General features: G+C 37.8%; 1 protein-coding gene across 5 annotated transcripts in view; it reads left to right on the top strand.

Moving 5' to 3' along the window:
• Positions 1 to 22,586, top strand: part of PKN2 (protein kinase N2) — a 57,701-nt gene extending 35,115 nt beyond the window's left edge. For 4 of the 5 annotated variants that reach the window (XM_068406124.1, XM_068406125.1, XM_068406127.1 and 1 more), the window contains 19 exons: positions 3,476 to 3,593; positions 5,219 to 5,364; positions 5,462 to 5,675; positions 8,441 to 8,626; positions 8,922 to 9,031; positions 10,746 to 10,889; positions 11,028 to 11,103; positions 11,431 to 11,605; positions 11,878 to 12,007; positions 12,455 to 12,591; positions 12,683 to 12,758; positions 12,846 to 12,937; positions 13,581 to 13,757; positions 14,350 to 14,412; positions 14,515 to 14,591; positions 15,991 to 16,133; positions 17,412 to 17,519; positions 19,156 to 19,236; positions 19,318 to 21,757. In XM_068406124.1, coding sequence (XP_068262225.1) covers positions 3,476 to 3,593; positions 5,219 to 5,364; positions 5,462 to 5,675; positions 8,441 to 8,626; positions 8,922 to 9,031; positions 10,746 to 10,889; positions 11,028 to 11,103; positions 11,431 to 11,605; positions 11,878 to 12,007; positions 12,455 to 12,591; positions 12,683 to 12,758; positions 12,846 to 12,937; positions 13,581 to 13,757; positions 14,350 to 14,412; positions 14,515 to 14,591; positions 15,991 to 16,133; positions 17,412 to 17,519; positions 19,156 to 19,236; positions 19,318 to 19,521 — 2,457 coding nt within the window. In that variant the 3' untranslated portion in view covers positions 19,522 to 21,757. Of the gene's footprint in view, positions 1 to 3,475; positions 3,594 to 5,218; positions 5,365 to 5,461; positions 5,676 to 8,440; positions 8,627 to 8,921; positions 9,032 to 10,745; positions 10,890 to 11,027; positions 11,104 to 11,430; positions 11,606 to 11,877; positions 12,008 to 12,454; positions 12,592 to 12,682; positions 12,759 to 12,845; positions 12,938 to 13,580; positions 13,758 to 14,349; positions 14,413 to 14,514; positions 14,592 to 15,990; positions 16,134 to 17,411; positions 17,520 to 19,155; positions 19,237 to 19,317; positions 21,758 to 21,813 lie in introns of those variants that run through there. The other variant, XR_011048628.1, reaches the window with a different exon arrangement.
• Positions 22,587 to 23,278: the final 692 nt, after the last annotated feature.

Here is a 23,278-nt window from a genome sequence, read left to right as displayed (position 1 = left end):
GCTTGGTTAGATGTTTCTGTGTCCAGACAACAGTAAATAAAATTGAAGTGTTTTAAGTTCTTAACTGGCTGACCCAACACCTAGCTGGGTCAGTAAACTTTTTTAAAAAGAAGTGTTTGACTTGAAGAATAGACATCTGTGAATTGCATTGCTACTCCTTATAATTGATACTAACCAAAAAGCATTGGAAAGGAACTTCATGTTTCTGAGTGAATTTCTGCTAGGGACTGGTGTGGAGGCACATTATTTTGTATCTGCCTACTGTATGATTTTCTTACATCTCGCAAAAATCACAGCAAATGCTGCTCACTCCCAGAAAAATGAGTTGAGATTAGATGTACGGTAGGTGCATCAAGCTCATTCTGTCCCAGCAGCACTTCTGTTGAACCAGCTGGTACTTTGGTGGCCTTGTCTGAAAGTGACCTGTAACCTACTGGCCTGGGGCAGATGGAAGAAATATCTGGAGTGCACCTTATGACTAAGGGCCTGGGAATGCTGTCCATGCACCACAGTCCCTCAGCTCCTGTAAACCCTGGAGTCTACATCCTCTGGGGCCATGTACTTAAGATCAGGTACACTTAAAAATAATAATGAGCTGACCCAAATGGATCAAAAGACATACATGAGTTATGTTCCTAATAAACCCTCAGTAAGTAACCTTATAACAGCCTGAAAAAACTTAACTAAACACTCGGGCTGTGCTATTAGACATTGTTAGCAGGCTTTGATCAGACTAGGTAGAAAAGATAAATTCTGGCTTGCTTTGTGATTGAGGCATGTAATTACAATTGATGATTGAATCTTCTATTTGCAATTGATAAATGCTTAAATAAGCCAACCAGATTGGGTGTATATAGTAACTGGACTGGGCAGAGCAAGCTGGAAGACACAAAAGCGTTGCCAGCTGCTTCAACAAACAGGATGGAAATGGTGCGTATTCATTCTCTCATGTTCTGAATACTCAGTAGTGAGTTAATTTGGCAGGTTTGAAACTGTAGGCTTGAGCATGGTGATTACGTTTTAAAAAGCAGAGCTTAAAACAGCTCAAGTGTCTGGATGAGGTGTGCAAAAGGGGCAGAAAATTCCCAGTTTGAATCCAACCCCAGTAATGCAGTAGTTCTTTACAAAGTAGTCGCGAAACCCTCTTTAAAACATGTTAAACTCTTTTGTGACCTTTATTCAAGTGTACTATATGATCTAATGTCAAATTTGTTTTATTATTTTCAGACCTAAATTTGACGGAGGGAGATCATCATTTGTTTCTTACAAATGAAAAAGCAGTCTGTTAATAGTAATAAAACCACCACCTCATGGGAAGGTTTTCCCTTTGTACTTTACTTGCTTCAGCAACATTCAGCTCAGCCTATTTAGACTTAAGAGTTTCTGAGATATTGATCATCTTTCCGTGGACTTGTGTGGATTCTCTGAGATCCCATGACAGCTTTGCAGATCAGTTTTACAGGCACTGTCAGTTCTTCTGTGCTTGGGACATGCCTTGAAATAGTTTGTATTCAGCCTCCATCACTAGAAGAGCTGCTGAGTGTAACATATCCATTTTGATTCTGAAGATGGGATTTTCTGTCTCTTGAAAACATAAGGATATCTCTATAATCCTGAATTACCGCTATTTTACACATTAAAGGGCTGATGTTGCCTCTGAGCAAGCAAATTCATTGCAGTAAGAGGATATGAGGGACAATCAAGAGCAGCAAGATAAAAATAAAATAAAAGTGATGATACAGACAAAGAAACACAGCATATTTATACGTGAGAATGATGCACGGCTAAGGTTTAATACAGGATTCTAGAGTTGCTTGTAATCTGTTAATTAGATTGTATACTCTGCTGTAGACAGTGGTTATTTCAAAAGTTGACATTTGTATTTCAGAAGACATTCATTTAGGAAATTCGGTGTACTCAATTGGATAGCTAACGTGGAATCTTAAAATATGAAAAATAGTGGTATCTCTCTGAAATTAATACTAGAGCTTAAAACCAAGAGATCTGAGGCTATGGTATGCAGAGTAGACACAATCTCTCCCCATGTAGCTGAAGCCTCTTCATGTGTATATCTTGGTGTATCTACCCTGCAGAACATAGGGTAGCATTAAAATATCTGAGTGAGTAATATATTAGGTGCAAGGTCATAATGGAGCTCTATGAAGGTAAATTTCTCTCTTCTCAGCAGAGAGATTTTTCTCATAGTATACTTCATTGTGCCAGTGTGTCTAGCTCTGGGCATCCGTGCTACACTGCAGTTCTTTGTCTTGGTTGTGGTAAGGGGAAGAATTGAATTTCTTTAACTTCTTAAATAATTGATAACTTCATTGTAAAATTAAAAATATAAGTGTAAACCATGTCCGTGGGAAAGTAACTTATTAATGAGGTTATAAAGTGGCTACAAAATGAGTTAACTAAAATACCCTTTGGGCTATAACAAGTGTGATACTCATCTGTGCTGACTACTATTAGTTACTGTGATTGACTGGCACTGCACAGACAGGACAAACAGACTGCCTTAAAATTCTCATACCCCTTTTTTATTCTTACTGCAAGTCAGATCACCTTTAAGTTATCTGGTAACTCCCAGAACATTTAGGGAGAGCCATGCAGCAGCTGTAGAAGCACATGCACAGTTCCACATCTAAGAACCATTTGATAATCCATTGTAAGTAAGATCTCCAGTAGCTGGAGGACAAAAATGGTATGCCTGAGAAACATGTGGATGGCTGGCTGTGCTCCTGACAATGAAATGGGGTTATCAGTTAGTTTGAAAATTCATCTTCAGAAATGTTTTCTTCTAAACTGCTTCTTGTGTTACTGCTTTTGAAAACAAAAATTGGTTAGTGTAGTTTATTTAGATGAAAAATACTGTACTTTTAAGTTGCTGATGAAATAGCTAATGAAGTAACCCTCGTATATTATGTATTTATTAATGCAAAAAATCTTCAGCTTTGATTTGTTCAGAAAAACATACAGCAGACTTCTTTATAATGTGCTATGTAAGCTAACTTCGTATTTCTAATTTCAAGATTGAAAATCAGCTCAAGTGAATTGGTACAATAATTTTTATATGGATTTTGTCTATTAGAAGAGTTATCATACTCATAGTAGATTTGGGTCATTCTACATAGCCTGGAGGGATTTTGCACTTAATATCTTGTCCTTTCTTTAGTATCAGCTTACAAAACATTAATCCACACATGTAATGTTGCCAGATCATGCCTCCTTTATTCAGCTTTAAACAGATACAGTTTCCATGGGAGTGGCTTGTAGTCTTTAATCAACCAGAATATGCCTCTGTCCTAACTTAATTTCTGCTAATATCCTAATGTGGTGAGTTGAATTGGTTAGCTATACCAAATGAACTACATAGATTTAGTTCTTGTTCCTAAAGCATGTGGTTTTTGAAGCTTTCAATGTGTTTTGTTCCGTGAAGAGTTTATGATATTAACTGGTTTGTTTGTTTCAATAGGATCGAAAACTTCTTGCCACAGCTCAGCAGATGCTCCAGGACAGCAAGACAAAAATAGAAGTTATAAGGATGCAGATCCTTCAGGCAGTCCAGACCAATGAATTGGCTTTTGATAACGGTGATGGAGTAGAAATGAAATATGAATCGTTAATGTCAGAATGCCATGTAGATATGTACCCATATGCACACGGAGTTATCATAAATTTCTAGTAGGAATGTTAGACAAAACTTGCATGAACCGAAAATAATCGGAAACTAGGCATACCATTGTGTGTGTTAGGATGCCAAATACATCTGACTTGAAGCAAAATACCTTAAGCTTAATGAAGAGAAATACAGTCTCTCTTCATCATCTTTTTTATACCTTATGCAGTCCAGTTTTGCTTTGTGGTCTTCGTTCTCCCTTCATGCATGCTTTTTGTCTTGACAATAACTAGTCGTTTTCTTTAAAGCATATAATCTTTTCACTATCCTAAAAAAAAAAAAAATCTGATGCAGGTACAAAGCCTGCTTGTCATGCTTAAATAGATTGACCTTATTATTACTGATGGGAGCACAGATGGAGGTGAATTTTTGCTGTCTTTATGGGTATTTAGGCTAGACTAAGTAGTAAACAACTGTTTTAAAAACAACAAAAAAAATCAGTGTTTTTAAAACACCCTGACTTGAAACACTCATGCTGTATTTCAGAAGTAGTTTTAAATTTGCATTTCTTATGGAAATCTTAAAAAAAAAAAAAAAAAAAAAAAAAAATATTACCCCTGAGCTATAATGGCATGAGTGTACTATAAAATTGGGGGCATATCGGTACATCTCTAAGTCTTGAACTTTATTCATATGCATTTCTGAGTATTGAAGTTGTATGCCGATGCTTGTAATCAGGGCCAGATAATGAAAAACTTCTCTGTGTGTGGGTTTTGTTTTGTCGGGGTTGGGGGGGTTGATTTTGTGTGTTTGTTTTTGTATTTACAACACTTCTGGCTTTTTTTAACAACCCATCTTAGCACATGGATTATGTATGTCATTTGTTCAAAAGAAAAAGAAATGTACTCAAGCGAGAAAGAGCTTTCAAATGCCTTTTTGTGTTCCTGCTACTCTTAGAGCTTTAAACAGAAATTAATATATCCAGGAAACTTTCTAATTATTTTTAGGAAATCTAAACATTGTAGGAAGCGGGCATTAGAATGGTTAACCCAAACCATTTGGGGAAGGCAGTGTATGGGACCTCTTACATTCTCTGTGCTGGCAGAAGCCAGATTCCCTGTGATTTCATGTGAAGCAGGAGAATTATCAGAAACCGACCAGAGATCTCCTTAGCTACAGAGCAGTTTGAAAGATAAATCCTCAGAGCATGGTTCAGAAATGTGGCAGTCTCAAAACCTCCTTCTTGCCAGCTGAATGATGTTTGGGAGATTTGGCTTTTGTCCCTTAACTCCCCTGAAGACATGTTTGGGTTTTTTTTGCAAACTCTAGCAATTACAGCTCTTCAAGGAGTAGGACCTGTTTATTGGATTGAGGCCCTGATCAATTATTTCTTCCTTCAAATGCAGATGCTTAAAATTTCACTGTTGCTTTTATGACATACTTCAAGCTTTTCTTTGATACCAAATCTGCATCTCTCACTCCTTTTTTCATTTTTTTTCCTCTCCTCCCCTCTGTTTATATGGGGGAGGGAATAATATTAAAGAAATTAAACATGGGCATGGGCTTCAATGAAGATTGTTTGTTCATATCTCTTTGCAGCGAAACCTGTGATAAGCCCTCTTGAACTCCGAATGGAAGAATTACGGCATCATTTTAGGATAGAGTATGCTGTAGCAGAAGGTGCAAAAAATGTGATGAAATTACTTGGATCTGGGAAAGTTACCGACAGAAAGGCACTTTCAGAAGTAATTTACATCATTACAATTTCTGACACTTTATTTTAAATGTTCTTCCAAGATCAAAAAAAAAAAATATTTCATTTTTTTTTTTAATTTTAAAAAGGCACAAGCAAGATTTAATGAATCAAGCCAGAAGTTGGACCTCTTGAAGTATTCACTGGAACAGAGATTGAATGAACTTCCTAAAAACCATCCCAAAAGCAGTATTATTATAGAGGAGCTTTCACTGGTCTCTTCACCCACATTAAGTCCTCGTCAAAGTGTAATATCTACTCAAAACCAGTATAGTACATTGTCCAAACCAGCAGCTTTAACAGGTATGATATATGAAGCTGCTTTTTATTATTATTATTAAATGGTTTAGAAGAAGTCTTTAATGCCAACTTTATTTCTTTCTGGATATATTTCATTGTTGTTCTTTTCCTAGACAAAGGCATTTAGAATTTCCAAGTGTCCATGCACCAAAAAAAAGCAGATAAGTTTCTTTGATTTTTTTTTTTTGACCTTTTTATAATCCTGTTGAAAAAGTGAGGTTCTGGCCTTAAGTTATGTCACTATGGAACAATGTTACTAGCATTCACCTAACACCTTTCATCTTTAGATTATCAAGCACTTTAAAAGGTGGGTAGGTATCATTATCCCCATTTTACAGATGGGGAAACTGAGGTGCAGAAGGGTTAAGTGACTTGCCCTGGTCATACAACAAGTCAGTGGCAGAGCTGGAGATTAGGCACCCAGCTTTTCTCCCAGTCCCTATTTTACCTACTGGACCACACTGGTTTCCTAGAAGGTGAGATTTATGCTACAAAAACATGATTTATATTTCTAAACCAGAGGGAGTTCCTAAGGAACTATTGACACCCCTATTTATTGGTGAGAATTGTTTTTCTTGCAATTAAACATGGAGATTATTTTTTTTTTCAAAGACTTAGCCTACTGTGAGTGAACAGTACATTTATATATAAATACAAGGCTTAGGAACTTCTCATCGTTTGGATTCACCTGGAATTGTCCTTTATCAGAGGTGAACTGTTTCAAGAGATGAGCCATACTTTAACAAAGCTCTTAACAATTGCCTCCCAGTGCTCTTAAAGAAAAGCAAATACTTTTGAGTACTTAGGGGTATGTTGCTTTATTAAATTTGTTTAAGAAGTGGTCGCGTAAGAATTACTAGTACATAAAGGTTTGGTTTTTTGTTTCCTAAAACATTTTACACGTAACTATTAAACCAAGTATTAGCAGAGTAAGTTTATTACAAAAACAATCTCTAATTCAAATGTTACTCTAGTTATACATGTATAACTGAAATGAGAATTTAGTTTTGAAGTACTGTGGGTTATATTTTAAAACAAAATGAGGAACTCTTCTGCCAAGCTGCAATAATAATAAAATGGAGTGAGTCTACTTGTCTTCCATTTTGGTTCAGTAAGACAAGTAGAAAAGGGTAAAAAAGCATTGAGACCTCAGCCAAGAGCCCTTCTGAAGTTGCGGAGTGGTGAGGGGAACTTATTATCATCATATGGAATCTCAAATAATCAGTGACCATGGGCAGGAAGTATCGTGCCTTGGTTTTAAAACAGCTTTTTTTTTTTTTTTATTCTTTTCCTGTAATACATAATCATGGGTCAGATACATTATAGTGACAAATAATTCATCTTTAAATGTGATTTACTGATACATATGAACAGTTTCTAATAGGAATTACCAAAACAGAGCTACATGCTTGTGAAGTTCTTAATAGTTTCACTTTCGTATTAGCTACACAAAGAGCTTTTGTATTGAACTGGATTTAAATGAACGGTGTCTTTGTGTTTTGCCTCTTAACATTTTGTGAAGAATAGATCAGTGCTACTGTCATATGTTTTGAAGTGCATCAACAGAACTTTCTGGTACGCATCCAGTCCTTATACAAGATTATAGCCTTTCTGCTTATTAATTTTATTTTTTTTTCCTAAACAGAGTTTGGGAATGAAGTATTCTTTTACCTTTTAACCTGTTTTGGGAGCCGATAGCATCCGTTGTCTTCATAGCCTAATGGTTAGCTGTCACTTAGGGCTGTTAGCTCCCTACAGGATGGGATTTCTTCTTAGACTGGTTTCTCGGTGTCTGTTCTCGGTGTCTGGCTGTAATGTTGCCAGACCATTTCTAGGTCAACTCTGACTTAAGTTTCTGTTACAAAAGAGTACTTTGAAGTTTCACAGTAAAGTACATTTGCTGTCAAAAGAACACTGCGTTTAGGAGCTGCATTTCTAGCTGACAGTATGATTATGAACTGGCTAATTTCACCACTTCTAATAGTTAATTTTGTTGGTGTCAGTGGTGTCACAGTTTTACAGATGCTATCTTGTACAGGATGAGGTAAGCCTACCGTTCTTGTAACCATCTGTGGTATTCAGATGTTTCTGTGCTGCTGGAGGAAACTCTCTTAAATTAGAGCAGCAGCCTCTATACCTCATTTGGTTAAAGATGTAGAAGATTTTGAGAAGTAGCTTCTTGTCTCAGCTGTTATAAATCCAAATTCAGTCAAATTGGAACAATCCAATGATTTTAAATAATGTACTAACTCAAATTTAACTTTAACATGCAGCAGGCAAATGCCATTTCTGAATGTATCTTAAACAAATTTGCAGTCTCAATATTCAATGTGTTCATTTTAGTTACCAAAGGGATCTATCAATATTAATTGGTTATATAAAACCCATGAAAAAATGTTATTGTCCATCTGCAAGATCCATCATTTTAATAAAACTTAAAAAATGACATTGCTTACAACTTGAACCCAAGTCAGTTAGGTTCTTAAGTGAAGAAAAGATACTTCTGAGACATAGAACAAAAACTTACGTGGTGTTATTTTGGTGAACTGTTGCTCATTCTAGAAGGTTGAGTCCCACATATTTGACTTTTAATACTTATTTTGAGTCTATTTGTCTGTCTTAGTTCTGTCTCTTGATTTCATCTGATATTTCTGTTACACCCTGCAGTGGTCAGAATGTGAGCTATTGCCATAAATCAATCATTAGTAATTCACTTTGTTTACTTAAGAACAGAAATCTTTGATAAATCATTGTCCATCTTGTTCTAGGTACCCTGGAAGTCAGGCTAATGGGCTGCCAAGATATTTTGGAAAATGTCCCTGGTCGATCAAAAGCCACATCAATTACACTACCTGGTTGGAGTCCAAATGAAGCCAGACCATCTTTCATGAGCAGAGCCAGTAAAAGCAAAAGTGGGAGTAGTAGAAACCTTCTGAAAACGGATGACTTGTCCAGTTCAGTATACTTCTCTTATTTTTGTGCATATCTTTTATTTACATTGTAATGTGCATGCCACGTTCTCTAATTTAAAATACTAAATTGATTTTAAGCTTTAAACTTATCTGCTTCTTCATCTGTCAAGTTGTTTAAAAAAAAAAAAAAAACAAACCAAAAACACAACCACACTATTAAGCCCACAAGAACCAATTAAATATGAGATTACATTTTTAAGGGAAACTTACTGAAGATTTTTTTGTTTGTGGAAAATCCTCTTAAAGTTTAAGCTGAGTTGTTGTACTTTCCTTACAGATGAAGTCTGTGCTGTACTGAAGCTGGATAACACTGTGGTTGGTCAAACTAGCTGGAAGCCTATTTCCAATCAGTCATGGGATCAGAAATTTACACTGGAACTAGACAGGGTAAAAATGTGGTCTTCCCTCATTGACAGCTGTAGTCAATTCTTTAGATTAATTTCATGTAGCTTTATTTTTTTTTTCCTGTTGTGATTATGTTCAAATTTCATATGTGCAAGTATTCTCATCCTTAACAGAATGAGCTGTCTGGGGTTAAGCCGTTATGCTGGTCTGGCACGCTAGAAATTTTACCTTTTCTGGCCTACAAACTGACATATTTTTATCCAAGATCTAACACTTAGCATCTGTTTAGCCTGTGATAGATGGTGCTTGAATTTTAATAGGATCATCAACTTCTCATTATTTATCAGTAAATTCTAATATCAGATACAGTTTGGATATTTACTTTTGGTAAAGCTATGTCATAGATTTTTTACAGTGCTTCTCTAAAAGTGTTCTCACGTGAAGCTGATCAATTCTTCAGGAATAATAAGTAAACCCACTAACAGTTCTTTTCTAGAACTTTAAATGTTACTTGCAGGACACAAGTATCTGAAATGATGTTTCTTTCCTCACACCTTTTGAAGAACATTTCTGGTATAAAGGTTTAATCAAGCATTTGTTTTTCAGATACCTGATAGTCATAGTATTTTAAGGTACAAGGACTTTTTTTTTCCCATCAGTGTTTGAAATAGACTGAAAATTAAACTGTATTTTAGGAGCCTAAATATAATCTTCAGTATATATTTAAAACAAATGAGGAAAAAAAAAAAAGCCGCCTTCCTGTTTTTGCTGTCTCCCCACTGAGCCCCACCCCTCCAAGCCCCAAACCAGGTCCGTCCATCTAGGAAGGAAGCAGTTTTAGACCTGCAGGTTGAGAAATTCAGGTTCTGGTTAGGAGTACTGCAGCTAAACACAGTATTAGATGGCTTTTTGGTGTCAGAAAAGGACCTTGCTTCTGCTGGGCACAACCACGCATCCTTCCCTATTTGAAATGCACATTTCAAACCCCATCGTGTTTTTATCTGTTGCTTCTTAAATTTTGTTTCTTTTAAAACCTACAGCTATCCTATAAAGACAGTAAATTGATGCATCATGATGGAATTAAACTATGCGAACTGAAATTAGTAACATACAATGCTGCTGTTATATTGTATTGCAGGATTCTTCATGTTTTGTAACAAGCTTTTCTAACAAGCATGTAAGATACCCTAAGAATACATAAATCCCACCAGCAAGATATAGCAGTACTTGTTAGTTTAAAGTTTTTGTCCCCTCTTCACAACCATGTTACAAAAACTGTATGAATTTTTAGAGATACTGTATAAAGTCTTGTATGGTGATGTGTATGCAGGTGCTAAAATGTCACTATGCAGGCAGGAAATGCAATTAATACTTGTAAATAGCATGGAAAACTAGTAAAGTTGAGGTTTCTAAGCACTGGTAAAAATTTGTTGTCAGAGCATGAGCTAAAATATCTTGAACTAGTACTGTTGTTAGACTGACTCAAAAAGTCTGGTGACTGTGACTCTCTCCTACTCTTGGGGAATTTTACACTTACACTTTTGTTTGTACACTGGAGATCACGTTTGAACTGAAGCGAAATGCTACAATCATCCTAATGAGAGCTTGCTCAGTGTGGCTAGTTAGCCCTGGCACTCTTGAAGTAACAGCTCTGCATCTTGATCCTTGAGTTACTAGATCTTATGGTTGTACAGAGGGAACTCTTGCAGAACAATTACTAATAAGTAATTTCCTGTGTATATGTTTCCTGTTGTAGTCACGTGAATTAGAAATCTCAGTTTATTGGCGTGACTGGAGATCTCTGTGTGCAGTAAAGTTTCTGAGGTTGGAAGACTTCCTGGATAACCAACGGCATGGCATGTGCCTCTATCTTGAACCCCAGGGCACTCTGTTTGCAGAGGTAAGAATGTTTCTTTGAAACACTTGAGCATACTTGCATGTATTATATTGCAGAATAGTTTAAGAAGTTTTTCTTAAACTTTTAAGAATGCATTTTGTTCTGAAACTTGAATTATAACACACGTTATTTGAACTGTAGGTTACGTTTTTTAATCCAGTTATTGAAAGAAGACCAAAACTCCAGAGGCAGAAGAAAATTTTTTCAAAACAGCAAGGTAATTGTTTAATATAAACATGTAAAGCTTAAAAATTGTACAGATCTGTGGTATTTTTTATACAGAGACCTAATATTTGTCTGTGAATAAAGCTGTTGATAATGAAGGATTTGGCATTGCATTTAGAAATGTTTTGTTTTAGAATTCCTTATTATGCATTAGCATTTAATAGTGAATAATTAGGAGTTGCTAAGGAATATGACAAATTCAGTTTGTTCTTCATAAACTATAAACTGATTAATATGAATTTTTTTTTTAATTATAGCTTTTGGTAATAAGTAAGGAAATTACTTGCACTCTGTTTTCTTTTTTTCACAATATCCACAGGCAAAACATTTCTCAGAGCTCCTCAAATGAATATTAATATTGCCACTTGGGGAAGGCTGGTAAGAAGAGCTATTCCTACAGTAAATCACTCTGGCACCTTCAGCCCTCAAGCATCAGCGCCTGCTACGGGGCCAGTGGTTGATGCACACATTTCTGAACTAACACTGCCAGCCAGGTAGGCGATAGCTACAATTTTTAAGTACTTTTAAGAGAAAGAGTAACAGTGAGATGCTTATGCCCTAATGTACCTAATGTATGTCAAATCTGTTTATTCTGCAAGATTGCAGACCTTTCAGTGTTTTAATTTGGACATCCATTTTATAGACAGAACTACACACATAAGATTTGTTTTAGGAGTAACCTACATAACGTGCAGTTTTAAGTTGGTTTTCGTACTATTAAAACAGTCTCTGCTATACACTGAGCGATTATTGGTTTTCTTGCCAGTGACTCTCCTGTAGCCAAATTGGACTTTGAACTTGAGTCTGAGCCTCCACCCGCTCCACCCCGTGCATCTTCCCTTGGCGAAATATGTGAATCTTCCTCTGAGATAAAGGGTCCTGATGCGCCATCTCAGGCAAGTAACTAAGAACTTTGGCTATACAGTTTAACGAGGCTGTAATATTGGCATCTTTATGATGGATTTCTTCCCTTGTATTTCAGCATATGCTCCCTTAACTTACACATACAGAACTGTCTCAACACTCCAATTACTGTTGGTGGCAAACTGTTTCCATGGTTGGTGTGTTTAACTCTCTCTGTCATTGGTTCTGCCACAGAAAAAAACAAAAGCCCCAAATCATGAGTCTTCAGGAAAAACTGGATTTACTAACAAAGAGCAAAATTACTGGAGCAGTAGGTTTCATCTGTCTGTTAAAAGCTTGCTTATCTGTATCATCTTAAAGTATACCATTTTAGCTTAGATAATTCTTATGTTAAGAATTTCACGTGCTTATAGTAAAATTTCTGCATTCATTTGCCTTCACAATCCACTTTAAATTTTCAGACTTCTTTTTCTTCACAGGATGAAGTAACAAATTTTGATTTTGAAAATGGCAGAAATAGTATTGTCCCAAAACTCCAGCCTGAAATAATCTGTGAGTCTGATGCTCCCCATTCAGATATAAACTACACCAACACCCGAGAGCCTGAAGACAGAAGGTAAAAATGCAGTGTTTTTGCTGTTGATATGAATAATATCTCTTAAAGTTAAAAAACTAGAAGATTTTTGACTCTCTTGTTATTTACATAGATCACAACAAAGATTTCAATTCAGTCTGAAGGATTTCAGATGTTGTGCTGTACTGGGCAGAGGACATTTTGGAAAGGTAAATGTCAAAAGGCTATATCAAATGTCAAGGCTATATCAAAAACTAGGTAGAGCTCTTAAATGAATCGCTTATCTTCTGTTTTAGGTGCTGTTGGCAGAGTACAAAAACACAAACGAGATGTTTGCTATTAAAGCCTTAAAGAAAGGAGATATTGTCGCTCGTGATGAAGTAGACAGGTCAGTTTGTAAAATATAATACATGGATTCCATAAATGAATTGTGTTTTCTTTCTGCATGCAACACAGCTATAAGCTCTACCAAAGAGTAGTTAAATTCAGTGAAAGAGCAAAACAAGTTGTCATCTCCCTGCTTAGTTGGCTGCTGCAGACGTGTAGTCTTTCTTCTGGGGCAAGGAGGGAGCAGTGTAGCCCAGGAGTACTGGTTCCTTTAGTGCCCCTCTTACCATGCCTGTACTACAGCTCTGATATAGATATATGTCTATAATATTGTTACTGTTTTTCCATTTATGTATTGTATACAGTTAAAATAAAAATGGATTGACGCTAATGTCACATGATCTCAATGCATACTTAATGCAAGTCTGAGTATTTGGAAGGAAAATTGGCAGGGCACAATTTTCATGGACTGCTAGGTTTCCTTTTTCATTTGTGAAAGCTAAATGCAACTTCATGGAAATCCTGGCATCAACTTAATGTGTGTGCAAATATTAAAAGCTCTCTCTTGAAACAAAAAAATGTACTTATCTTATCCTGAAGAATAGAGGAAAAAGCATAAGGTATAAATTACCCATAGTTTCTGAGAGTTGAAAAATTGTGGCTCAGCATTCAGCTTTAAATTTTTACTGATTTTCTGTTTGCAGCTTGATGTGTGAAAAGCGAATATTTGAAACTGTGAATAGTGTAAGACATCCCTTCTTGGTGAACCTTTTTGCTTGTTTCCAAACCAAAGATCACGTTTGCTTTGTAATGGAATATGCTGCTGGTGGGGATCTGATGATGCACATTCATACTGATGTCTTCTCTGAACCAAGAGCAGTGTGAGTATCCCTTCCTTTTTTGTGGCATTGAGTGAAGGGCCACTGTTCTTATCAGTGGATAAGAACAAAAAGATCTTTATCACCACATGCCTCTACGTTATGTCATTTCAGTAAATACTGTTTAAGTTTTTAAAAGGGTCAGATCTAACTGATTTTGTTAGAAAAAGACACATGCAGGTTTACTGTGCCTGAATCCACATTGGATTTAAAATTATGCACAAATATTTACTGTTTATAATTTTTTTTAAAAAAAGTTTACATAAAAAAGCTAAATGAAAAGTTAAAATAGCAGACAAGGCTAAAAAGGAAAGAATAAGCCAAATTAGAAATCCTTCAATGCCGTGGCAGTGGAAACTACAGAAAATTTAGCCTTGAGGCCGAGCGAACATACTACAGCTTGAAAGCTGCAAGTTTAAGCATTTTTGCCATCTGACTTTAAAACTCTGGCCTTGTATAAAACTAATCTGTACCTGAAAAAGCAATCAGTAATCTCCAGAGGATGGTTAATAAAACAGATCAATAATACCGGACTTCACCTTCTGAAAAGCAAGAGTAAAATCCATTGACATTTTAACTTAAATGTTTTCAACAGATTCTATGCTGCCTGTGTGGTTCTTGGACTTCAGTATTTGCATGAACACAAAATAGTATATAGGTAAGTAGTCACTGACCCATTTCCAACCGATGAATTGCAGCTCTTCTGAATAGCACTGAAGAAACACGAGTGATGCAATTTTGTTCTCAAATTTTCATTTAGAGATTTGAAGTTGGATAACTTATTGCTGGACACAGAAGGCTTTGTGAAAATTGCTGACTTTGGTCTTTGCAAAGAAGGTAATGGCCCTTAAATTTTCTTTCTAGGGGAATTCCATAGTCTGTCTTACTCTTGACTGTTTCTTGAGACTTTTGGACTGTCAAATGCATATCGCGTGTACTTACCTTGTATCATTTGAAGGAAAAAACACATCTCTACAAATGTGGAGACAGGAGGAAGTTCCTCAGTAGGGAAATATCAGGAGCATCTGAGCACAGCCCTATTTTTTTTTTGTAGTTGTGAGCATCACCTATTCTGATTCTTACTTCATTGTATCTCTGCTTATTCATAAGGCATACTGCTGCATTTTGCAAGTTAGCAGAAAAAGCATTAGGTGTTTTTCCTCATTCTAAACAGGTTGACACTGTACGACGAAATCAAGTACCATTATAATCCATACCTCACACTTACATTTTTACAAATTCATTATCTATGTTTTTTTAACTTTGAAATACTCGCAACTCTAAGTATATGGAAATGACATACAAAGTATACTATAGGTAAAATAAAGAAATTTATCCCAAAAGGAAAGCCTAGATGCTAAAAAGTTACTTTCAAGCATTCTGCTACTGGCAACTGCCTTTCAAATAAGACATAAAATAGAGGTAGCAACTGAAATTGCAGTGTCTTTCTCAAACCCCGTTGTGGGGGAAGACCTGGAAAGGTCTGTTTTCTTCTCTTAATTTGTATACCCTGTCCTCCATATCTCTTCCTTTTAGATGATAGCCTAAGAGGGAATTCAGTGAATTTGGTAGGTGTTCAAACATTACCGCTGTCTTTAATATCCATGGGCAAGTCCTGTGACTTCAGCTACAAACAAGTTCCATAAATGACCAAAGGAAATGAGGACAAGGAAAGCTCTTTGGTTCACTGACTACTACGGTCCATGGTTTTCTTAAGCTTTCTGCAGCACCTCCGCTTGTAGTGTCACAGCAGCCCTTGCAGTACTGATGTCCCAAACTGTGCCCCTCTTGCAAATATACAGGGCTTACTTGGCACAAAGTTGTTTCACTACACTCCATGTTTTACTTTACTAGATGTATTTTACTGCTACAGAAGCACCCCTAGTAGGCATGTTTAACTAAACTAGCACACCACATTTTCTTCTACTGGCTAGTATAAACATAGCATAACACTGTTTGTATCTTTCCAAGAAAAGGTAACTGGAAGCTTAATTTGGCTCATCATTGCATACAGTTAGGGATAGAAAAACTTAACACTGAGGCGCATGTGGAACAAGGGTGGGGGAGGGAGGAATGGGGGAATGTTTTACCTCGTTGGCCTGAGCGTTCAGGACAGGCCCTGGTGGAACTGCAATATTGGCTGAAATGGTTCTAGAGAGAAGTTTTACTAGCTGGAGGAATAGGTTGTAGAGTGGCAGAAAATACTGCTTGCTTTTCATTAACTGTAACTTTTCAGGAATGGGATTTGGAGACAGAACAAGCACATTCTGTGGCACACCAGAATTTCTTGCTCCAGAGGTGCTGACAGAAACTTCCTATACAAGAGCGGTAGACTGGTGGGGTCTTGGTGTACTTATCTATGAGATGCTAGTGGGTGAGGTAAGTTCTAGTAAAATACATGTTTAAAAGGCTACAAAACTCAAGATACCAGCCTGTCAACGTTTAATATGCCCTACCTGTCACAGTTGTATCAATACTTGTATATACAGTATGAGCAGGCATACCTAGTTTTACAGTGAGCATCTTAGTGTGTTTCATCAAGAAAAAGAAGTATTAAATGCTGGGCAGCTACTTACCTGATACTAGCTGCTGTAATGCTATAGAAGCTGATGAGTCATGTCATGAGCTTGAATTATCAGCAGTTGTGGAAGTGAATCAGTTGTAGCTAGTCCAAGACTTAAACTCTAGATTTTTGTTTTATTTTGGTTTTAACTACATCATCTAAGCATGAACATAGCACATCTGGTTTGGGGGTGCTCAGTTTCTAGCACACATCTGTTGTTATTGTCAAATTTGGATGCATACAGCTACAGCAGCCTTCTGCTTTCAAATGCTTTTGGGTAGAAAATAAACTCCTCAACTTCTGTAGCTTGAATGGAAGTGAACTTTAATGCATAAAACTGGGCAGTAATGACAGGTTATGGCAAACGCAATGCTGTTTACTGTTTGAATTACACATGCACTAAAACAGGATACCCCAGTTCCATGCAAATGAGCTGGTATAAATAAATTGCTATCGAATAGTTATTTACCATTGCGTATACTGCTTTACCTTCTGGTCCATTTTGTTATAGTATCTCCCAGGTAGCACAGTGATGGCTTATGTGCTAAAAACCAGAGAAAAACTATAGATTTGCTCATCGTTTTGTTCTTTTTTGAAAAAGATGATCATTCAACTTCCTTTTATCTCCTTTCAGGTAAAAAAGGGGAAAAAGCTTGTAGGTTGTCACCTGCATCTGTCTGGTCATTCCAAAACAGTTGGAAAACCCTTGAGCTGTAACATGCTAAAGATATTACAAAAACAAATTAGTCTTGACCGTGTTACTTGTGAATGGCAGCTGTCCCAAAGAAGAGCTGATGCATACTTTCCACATTCCCTGTATATCTTGTGTCAGAGTTCAAAAATTACCCCAGCTTTAGATGTTTCTACTTCTAAGAGCACATTTTTAAAGCATCATCCTTCAGTAAAAATTAAGGGATAACACCAACTTGCCTTACTTTTCTCTTCCTTATGGAAAACTATGCTGTTTCTGAGAAAAGGAAGACTCCATTTCAGGGTGTCTAATTCCACCCTGTCAACTTGAATATATGTTGTTTTCAGTTGTAAGGAATTTTTAAGCCTGTTTAATAGTATTTTTTTTATTACTTTCATTATAGTCTCCCTTCCCTGGAGATGATGAAGAAGAGGTGTTTGACAGTATTGTAAATGATGAAGTAAGATATCCACGATTTCTGTCTACAGAAGCCATCTCTATAATGAGACGGGTAAGAACATAATAATAATAATAATATTATTACAGTATTCCACTCTTGTCCTGTTTCCTCTCCAACATTAAGGAAATTAATTAGTTTTGTGAGGAACAAAATACTTTAAGAACCTATGCTTGGTATTTTCTATCCACAGTTAAATTTCAGAGTTGCTTCATTTATGCTGTGCCATGCTGTTCATCACCTTAAATGAAAATTGTCAGTGCTATTCCACTTTATTCAAAAGCAAGTTTTTCTTTTTAAAATGTAAAACACTAGAGGCTCTACTTTCTCCCTGAACTAAGTTTCCTAGTTGTAGCTAATTAGAGAAGTTCAGCTCTCATTTCCTAGTAGAACACTGCTGCATTGACCTATTTGGTAGATTAACATTGTCACATGAATATTTTAATTCAAAGACTTCTAAATCTGTTTGGTTTCATTCCAGCTGGGGCAAGGAACACTGTACTGTACACATGGCATCTGCAGTCACACTCTTGGCAAAGAACAGCTGATTTTGTTTATGATTGTTATTAGTGCTATTCCTTAGTGTAATGCCGCTACTTATCTAAAGATGCTTGAACATGTCTGAGTTAGAAGCTCATCACAGTTGATAGAAAGGCATCTCCTGTCATGGTGCTTAAATGTCTGATGCTGACTACCAGACTAGCACCCCATTTGGCAACGTGATGCAGCATGTAAGTTAAAGCATGTCACAGTAACTCCTGTGACATAAGTATTTAAGTAATAGCATAAATATTCTATAGCTTAAAATGATTGCTTCCTCACAGGGAGAGAGTGTTTGTCTAGAGAAAGAAGGAAGAATACAGTTTTAAGGCAGTACCTGAGAAGGGTATTTTTACTGTGAAAATTACCACGCCAGTACCCACAGGGGACTGCTACGCTGCACACAGAATATGTGTACCATGAACTTTGTGCTTCGAGTTCACTAGTTGTAGCTTTGTGTGTGCTGTTCCCATCTGAGAAATTCTTACATAAGTAAGACATAGGAGGCATTATTTTTTGATGGCTGCATCATGAATGTATCAACCCACCCTGATGTTGGGCACTCCGCCTGGAACAGGGGTCTTCTTACAGCAGCACGATTCACACGTGGCTGGTGTTAACTAGAAACCCCTTTTGTTTGGCTGGGTGCGTAAAGCAGCATTTGACCCTCTCTCAGTAAAGCAACCGCTGTGAAGTAGCTGGGTGCAGGAGACAGCAGAGTAGGCTCTCTTCTCAGCCAAGCAAGAAATACTGGCTTATGTAACTTGTGTATCCTCTCCAGCAAAAAGCACACTTCTGTGTCTCTGTGCTGAACACTAGCCCCACAGTCACCTCAGGTGCTGAGGCTTGGTACCACAGGTCTGCAGTGAGCCAGATGAGCCTGCTCTCTGTATGCTCACAGCTAGGCTGCTGGTTGAATTGTGCCAACAGGTTCAAGCATCTCTAAAAGAGCACCGCTGTCTCTAGCTACGTACACCTAAAATTTTGTCTTTCCCTTTCTTTGAGGACCAAGAATTTTCTATAGGTCAGGCAGCATGAACTTCACTGTCCATCCAATCTTGGTGTTGGCTCTTACACAGCAGCACTCCTCCCTTGTTCTTCCTCCCCCTACCCCTGAATTTTTGCACTGAAATCTCACGTGTTTTGTCAGCTGCTACGAAGAAATCCAGAGCGGCGTCTTGGAGCTGGAGAGAAAGATGCTGAGGATGTGAAAAAGCATCACTTCTTCAGGGTGAGTATAAACCAATATAATTTCTAAGCACACTAAAAAAGTAGAGACAGGAAACTAAACATCAGTTGGTTTCTTTTACAGCTAATAGATTGGAATGCTTTACTGGCCAAGAAAGTGAAGCCTCCTTTTGTACCCACCATTAGAGGACGAGAAGATGTTAGTAATTTTGATGACGAATTTACCTCTGAAGCACCTATCCTCACTCCACCTCGGGAACCAAGGATACTTTCAGAAGAAGAGCAGGAAATGTTCAGAGATTTTGATTACATTGCTGATTGGTGTTAACTTCTAGACACTGTGAAACCCCAGCTGACTGGCTCACAAGAATGCCTCTCAGAAGAATACCAACCCTTCAATTGCTCTCTGTGCCACCTGTAGCTTCTGGGTTTTTTTAAAATCACATGAAGACCCTTTTAAGTACTGTTTTAACACTCCTATGAAGAGTGGCCTCTGTATATTGTTTTTTATCTGAGCACTGGAAAGCAGGTCTATGGAGTTCTTAAGCTGAGTTGGTGAACCCAGGCTGTATTAAGCTTCCCACACATGGGCACACGTGGATCTGTACTGTTTCTCTCACTCTTCTACAGCAGATAACATCACTTTTTAAAGTATCTGCCTTAAGTGGGAAAAGCAGACTTTGAGCTAGGCAATCACTTCTCTCTGCTCAGCCACACTGAAACAGAAGTTTGGGATACTGATGGCACCCACACAGAACACGGTTGTAGCTGGAGAAGGCAAATGATTTCAGTTAAACATAATCTTGTGCAGTCTATAAAACTACACATTTCTATGTACACCTTCATCTTGTGTTCCTAAAATAATGGTAATGAAAACAGATATGCCTTGTTTTGTAAATTTTCTATGGTATTTATTAGGAAAAATGTTAAACACCTTGCCTTTGAGATAACAACAGTGTAAGTGCTTCCATTACAAAGAAAAATCCGGAAAGTTTACCAAAGCCACTTGCCAAACAGTTTTGCCTTCAAGCTTTTTAAGCATGGCTTAAAATCCAGTTGATACAAGGAATGTAACAAGGATGTTGCTCAGTCTAACCACAAAGAGCAAAGCATGTGCATTTCCCAGGCCCATCCACTTCTATACTCAAACTCATGCCTTCCCCGCTCCCCGAGGGGGCAGATAAGTTAACCAGTCTGTATCTAACCACCTCGATCCTCCTGTATCTGCTGTACAATATCATATCACTTTTGGAAAACATAAGGATTTTCAATGTATACATGCTGTGAACATGTATATTTGGAAGTTGTAATGTATTCTTATGTCCAGGCAAGTAATTTAATTATACCACTTCATTAATTTTGTACAGTGGCTGAGTGAACAACATAGAACTGAGTGAAAAAAATACTTGTATACACCTAGGCCACTGAATTCCAGAACTTAGATTGGCAGTTACCGAGGGTAAAAGCAATATGTTGTAACAGAATGTATAAATATTTTTGATAAAAACAGTGTATATTTTATAAACCCCTTAACACTAAAAGCTGTACCTCAAAAGCTGAAAAATTATTTAGACCAGACACTGTGCATACTTGTAAACCAATACCTGGTTTTGGCATCTGATGTTCTGTGGGCAAACATTAACTCTTGGAAAATAAATTTCCCACAAGGTCTTCAGCGCTAGCACCATTGAGAGCTGACTGCATGTCACCTCACCGGTTCATCCTAGCCAGGAGCTTGCTGTTCATGGGCTAAGACAGGGGGAATCAGCTCTCAAATAAATCTAAAACTTGTCATTTTATTCATTCAAAGAAGAAATGCAAACCACTTGAGTGTGCCACACTAAGGTGGTGGTTTAAAATCATGATGCTGGATAGACCTGCAGGGTCAGGCAGGGGAGAGGCTTAGGGAGAGAAAAAAAAAAAAAAAATGGTTAATAGCTCTAAATCTGGCATCCCCCCACCCCAGGAGCAAAGCAGGCATCTTTACCAGCTCTACAAATCATGTTTGGCAGAGTGAGTCAACTTCTCAGCATACCTTGTTTCCAGATTCTAATTAATAAGAAACAAATTCTGTTCCTGTATCTGGCTGAAACCAATACTTTTGAGGTACAGTCAGCTCACCCTTTTTGGTTCCCAAATACATATCTATGAGCATCTAACAGGGTGCTTAATCCTTACGAAAGTATCCTCAAAAATACCTTTTTGTAACTACATCTTGTACAGAAATCTTTTTTTAATCTAAGTAAATCACTAAAAAAAAAAAATTTAAAAAAAATTAGAGGGCAGGGTATGTTCACCCAGTTAAGCTGAAAGAAAGCACTAATTTTATCGCTGTAGTTTTTTAAATATTTTTAGGCAGATTAAGATTTTAAACCCTAGATTGTAAATATATTTTGCTATACTTTATCTGTATGTGGCTGCTCAAGCACTTTGTAAGGAAATTAGGATATTTTAGAATGGTACACTATGCATTAAAATGAAATGTGCCTTTAACAAATGTCATTCTAAGTGTTTTGCAGTCATTAATATCACAAATTAAAGTTTTAAATAGAGTAATTTGTAAATTGTGTCCCAAACATGATTTTGCTGTTTCTTGAAGTGACTTGTGTTTTCTCCACAGGTACCTTCAGAAAAGAACTTGTCATCAGGAGGGGACTTACAGAAACCCAATCGTAGTGGTAGCTCAGCGTACTCCTGTTCATTCTTTAAAACTCAAAATAACTAACTGGGGGCGTACCTTCTTTCCAGCTGAAGGAAAGCAGCCTCCTCTTGCCTGGGGGAGCGGTCCCAAAGGAAGCAGGAGAAGACCACGTCTGCTGAAATCTGGCCAGCTCGAATCAGCATTCTCCCTTCACAGGCTTCCTTTGAGGGCAGGGGGAGACAACACTCCCTCCCCTCCTGGGTATTTCTTCATTATAGTCTCTTCTCCCCTCCATGATACAGGAAAGCTCTGTCAACAAACAAAAACCTATACCCGACCCACAAGGAGCTTGTTCTTTAGGCAGAGTATGAAGCGTTCTTTGCCAAGTGCATTTAGAAAAGAAATCTTTACTCTTCGGAACAAACTGAAGTTTCACATGAGACCATTGCCCACAGACACTTCACTTCAGTGCTGAACTAAGCAATCATTCCAGAAAGGGCTGGCTCCAGATGAAGATATCTAGTCAAAATTGCAGTTGAATTAATATAGGAAGTGCCTCAAGATACTATACCATTGCCTCTGTGGTGGGTGGGGAATGCAATCCTTCCGCACTCCTGTCTTCTCGCTACTGAACCACCTCCCAGCAATGACATACACACCTTAGCAGAGAACCCAAAACCTATAACACCTGACCTGCAGCCCAGCTCCTTGCTTGCACTTTAGGCTCTACATGTCCTACAGCCTTTGCTACTAACTCAGCTTCAATAACAGAAGGAGGTAATTAGCTAACACAGGCTGGAAGCTGGTCCAAAACTCCACAGGAGCAAGTGTCACAGTCAGTACATGGCCTGTGACTGCTGGCCAGTGACACTTCCAGGAGGACAGAGGCAATGGCTACAGGAGTGCAGCAGAGCTGCAAAAACCTCCTCTCCAGCTCCCCACACCTGTCCCTGCAGCCCTGAGAGCTGCTGCTGTACCATGCACACAGACCCCCCCCCAGCACTGCTGAGAAGTGCTCCAGCCAGGAACAAGAAGAGCTCATTTCTGAATGAGAGGCTTCTAGTAAGAGAAGCCAAATTCCCTAGCTTCATCAAAGCAGCTTACTACAGGGGTCCCAACTGCCTAAAAATGAACTCAGAGTCATGGAATTTTTTTTCCTGGAATGCTTCACATTAACTGTAGTCTACTGGGACCAGTAGTAACTGGTTTTCAGAACACATAGCCCCTTCAAGCACATTCCTAGTTCTAGCTCTTTGGGCTGCACAGTCAACCCCATCTCCACACCAAGGGAAGGACAGGAACTGCTTGTGGAATTGCAGGAGGAGGCAGGGTGAAGCCAGGATAGCTCATCCCTGCCTCCATCTGCTGCACTCCAGAGCTCTGCACAGATGTGTTTACATTTCAGCCCAGACAGCTTTTGCTCCATGTAACAATTTCAACTGCA

The sequence above is a fragment of the Nyctibius grandis genome, chromosome 8 (genome assembly GCF_013368605.1).
Source record: "Nyctibius grandis isolate bNycGra1 chromosome 8, bNycGra1.pri, whole genome shotgun sequence".
NCBI lineage: Eukaryota > Metazoa > Chordata > Aves > Nyctibiiformes > Nyctibiidae > Nyctibius > Nyctibius grandis.
Note: the sequence above shows the minus strand (reverse complement) of the source record. Positions and strands in the feature narration are given on the sequence as shown.